We start from the raw sequence: 3,607 nt of genomic DNA, 5'->3' as shown, positions 1-3,607 counted from the left end.
CAGAGCTTGGTGCTTCAGGAAGTGTCTCTGATGTATGGTGTTTTGGCTGCTTTTTCCCTCAAATCAATCTTCTGTAGTGTTTCTCCTTGTCTGCAGTGGGGAGTGCTTGTGCTTCCTCCAGGGTGTTGCCAGTTTTAACAAGACCTGTTTTGGCCTCTTTGTTAAAAGAAGCTAGATCCTATTTTCCCTAGAGCTTAAGCTTTGCAGCACTCTATGGTCAGTAGAGTTAGTGTGTGGGGGGGGTTGTGCTGGACTTCTGGGGGTGGGACTGTGTGCTGCTCTGACTCTCAGGTGCATTTGCTCTCCTTCAGAAGCACCTGCAGAGTGCAGGCCTGCAGGCTGTGATTTAAGTGGCTCAAGCCTTCACTGTGGGGCGGTGTGCTGCTCACTGAAGTCTCTCATTGATGATGGGTAGGAGGAAAAATGGCACCAGCAGGCTCCCTGGTCCCTTGGGAGGGGAGTTCACATTTGCTGCTGTTCAGAAGCCCTCACCAAAGGTGGAACAATTTCCCTTTGTTTGTCCTTATCTAGTTACTGCCAAGGGGAAGGATATGTTTTAGCATAAGGGCATGAAAGAGCAATACTCTTAGAGAATATGTGTCTTTGATTTGATTAGAAAGGTAGAGTAAGGCCATCTATTGAAAGACCTTAAGACATCTGGACCATATCTTGTAGGTCCAAAAGAGTCATGAAAATCACTGAAATTGTCATATATTAAATGATAAGATTTGATCATATAATGAGTATGTGAAGGAGTAATCTCTTACAGCAGCAACAAAAATTATTTAATAGTCATTGTTTCAGTAATGATTTAAATATTTTTTATGGAAATAATAATATGGTAGAACTTCAAAAAATTAAAGTTCTATGAAGGTGCTATTTTGCATTGCATTCATTATCTCATAGAGAATGTGTGATGACACTATGGCATTAATGAGGGCTAAACCACAATTATCCTATTAATTTAGTTGGCAGAAAAAAGATTTTGTCTTGTGGATGCCAGCTTAGTGAGGAAGTTATTTAAAAAGGGTGTTTACATGGTAGAAGACTTCAGCTACTCATATCAGTCTTAACTTTAAATTGATTATAGTGTAGGTTCTCTACATATGTTTTATTTCAGTGTCCCAGTGAAGCTCAGTGGTGATCCTTATGATAAGAAGGTTAACAGATGATCCCAGAATACTTTGGTTGGCCCAAGTATTATTCCTGAGGTAACTAATTTTTTTCCTCCCTCCTCCCACCCTCTTTCCCTCTCTTTTTAAGGTTGTTATTTTCCTACTTTATTTGTTTTTAAATTTGAGATATAAGTGACTCACAACATTGTACCAGTTTCAGGTATACAATGAAATGACTCACAACAAGTTTAGTTAACATCCATTACTACACATAGTTACAAAAATAGTTTTGCTTGTAATGAGAGCTTCTAAGATCTATTCTCTTTTTAGCACCTTTCACATATACAATATAGCATTAACTGTAATCACCATGTTGTGCATTACATTTCCAGGACTTATTTATCTTATAGCTGGAAGTTTGTACCTTTTTTTTTTTTAAAAGTAGATTCCCACCCTTTGTGGAGCCCAACATGGGGCTTGAACTCATGGCCCTGAGATAAAGACCTGAGCTAATAAGATCAAGAGTCAGACACTTAACCAACTGAGCCATCCAGGTGCCCCTATACCTTTGACCACCTTCATCCATTTTGCCCACTCTTCACTCTCTGACTCTGGCAGCCACATACCTGTTCTCTGGATCTATGAGTTTAGTTTGTTTTTGTTTTGGATTCTATATGTAAGTTATATCATACAGTATTTGTCTTTCTCTGACTTATTTCACTTAGCATAATACCCTGCAGGTCATCCATGTTGTGAATGGCAGGATTTCCTTCTTTTTTAATTGCTGAATAATATTCATATTATATGTGTATATGTGATATATACATATTATGTTTTCTTTATCCATTCATCCTTTGATGATACATAGGTTGTTTCTGTCTTGGGTATTGTGAATAATGTTGTAGTGAACATTGGGGTACAGTTGTCTTTTCAAGATAGTGATTTTGTTTCCTTTAGACAAATATGGATGGTGGAATTGTTGGATCATATGGTATTTCTATTTAAATTTTTGAGGAATCTTGTTTTCCATATGATTGCATCAATTAACATTCCCATTAATATTGCACAAAGATTTCCTTTTCTCCACATGCTTGCTAACACTTTTATATCTTATCTTTTTGATCATAGACATTCTAACAGGTGTGAGCTGATATCTCATTGTGGCCTGAACTTATATTCATGAGTTACATATCCCTCATAGTTTCAGGTATCAGTATTTTTCAGGAGGATCTCTTTTTCCAGGACTATTATTGTATCATTTCTGAATTGTGATGCTCCCTCACCTGTTAGTTGTAATAGTAGGAGAATAATAGTGGTAGTGATAAGTAAACCACCTCCAAGTTAACCTGCCTCTAAACTCATATTCTTGGTTATGTTTTAAAACCGTCTATCAATTTAGTTTATATTTAAAATGTGTAGTTCCATTTATCGCAAATCACATTCTTTTGCAGAGCGATAAATGTGAAGGCCGAGGTGGTAAGAAAGGAGCAGTCGAATGTTGTCCCAATTGCCGAGGTACTGGAATGCAAATAAGAATTCATCAGATAGGACCTGGAATGGTTCAGCAAATTCAGTCTGTGTGCATGGAGTGCCAGGGCCATGGGGAACGGATCAGTCCTAAAGATAGTTGTAAAAGCTGCAACGGAAGGAAGATAGTTCGAGAGAAGAAGATTCTAGAAGTGCATATTGACAAAGGCATGAAAGATGGCCAGAAGATAACATTCCATGGTGAGGGAGACCAAGAACCAGGACTGGAACCAGGAGATATTATCATTGTTTTAGATCAGAAGGACCATGCTGTTTTTACTCGACGAGGAGAAGATCTTTTCATGTGTATGGATATACAGCTGGTTGAAGCCCTGTGTGGCTTTCAAAAGCCAATATCTACTCTTGACAACCGAACCATCGTCATCACCTCTCATCCAGGTCAGATTGTCAAGCATGGGGATATCAAGTGTGTGCTAAATGAAGGCATGCCAATTTATCGTAGACCATATGAGAAGGGTCGCCTAATCATCGAATTTAAGGTAAACTTCCCCGAGAACGGCTTTCTCTCTCCTGATAAACTTTCTTTGCTGGAAAAACTCCTACCTGAGAGGAAGGAAGTAGAAGAGACTGATGAAATGGACCAGGTAGAACTTGTGGACTTTGATCCCAATCAGGAGAGACGGCGCCATTACAATGGGGAAGCATATGAGGATGATGAACATCATCCTAGGGGTGGTGTTCAGTGTCAGACTTCTTAATGGGGCCGGTGAATAACACTGCTGCTGGCATTTTATATGCAGTAGTGGATGAGTGAAGGACTATAATCATAGCTCACGACTTGCTATTGTTTTTGTTTTAATATTCAACTATAGTAGTGTTTTAAAAGTTAAATGAAGAATAAACTCAAATATAAAAGCAAAAAAAATAAATAAATAAAAATAAATAAAAAAATAAAATGTGTAGTTCCAGACAAGAAGAGTTAGTTTTGGTTCCTGGGTACTTGT

The 3,607-nt window shown here is 38.2% G+C and overlaps 1 protein-coding gene across 1 annotated transcript; it reads left to right on the top strand.

Moving 5' to 3' along the window:
- Window positions 1-2,570: 2,570 nt before the first annotated feature.
- LOC112648003 (dnaJ homolog subfamily A member 1-like) lies at window positions 2,571-3,397 on the top strand. Its single transcript, XM_035718884.2, has one exon. It carries the CDS (start codon window positions 2,639-2,641, stop codon window positions 3,359-3,361), a length of 723 nt encoding a protein of 240 aa, XP_035574777.1. The 5' UTR covers window positions 2,571-2,638; the 3' UTR covers window positions 3,362-3,397.
- The last annotated feature ends 210 nt before the right edge of the window (window positions 3,398-3,607 follow it).

This window comes from Canis lupus, chromosome 7 (assembly GCF_003254725.2).
Source record: "Canis lupus dingo isolate Sandy chromosome 7, ASM325472v2, whole genome shotgun sequence".
NCBI lineage: Eukaryota > Metazoa > Chordata > Mammalia > Carnivora > Canidae > Canis > Canis lupus.
This window is presented reverse-complemented; position numbering and strand designations above follow the sequence as displayed.

What these genes read in the sequence shown, in the direction of transcription:
- LOC112648003 (XM_035718884.2), top strand. Translation starts at nt 2,639, where the DNA reads ATGCAAATAAGAATTCATCAGATAGGACCTGGAATGGTTCAGCAAATT.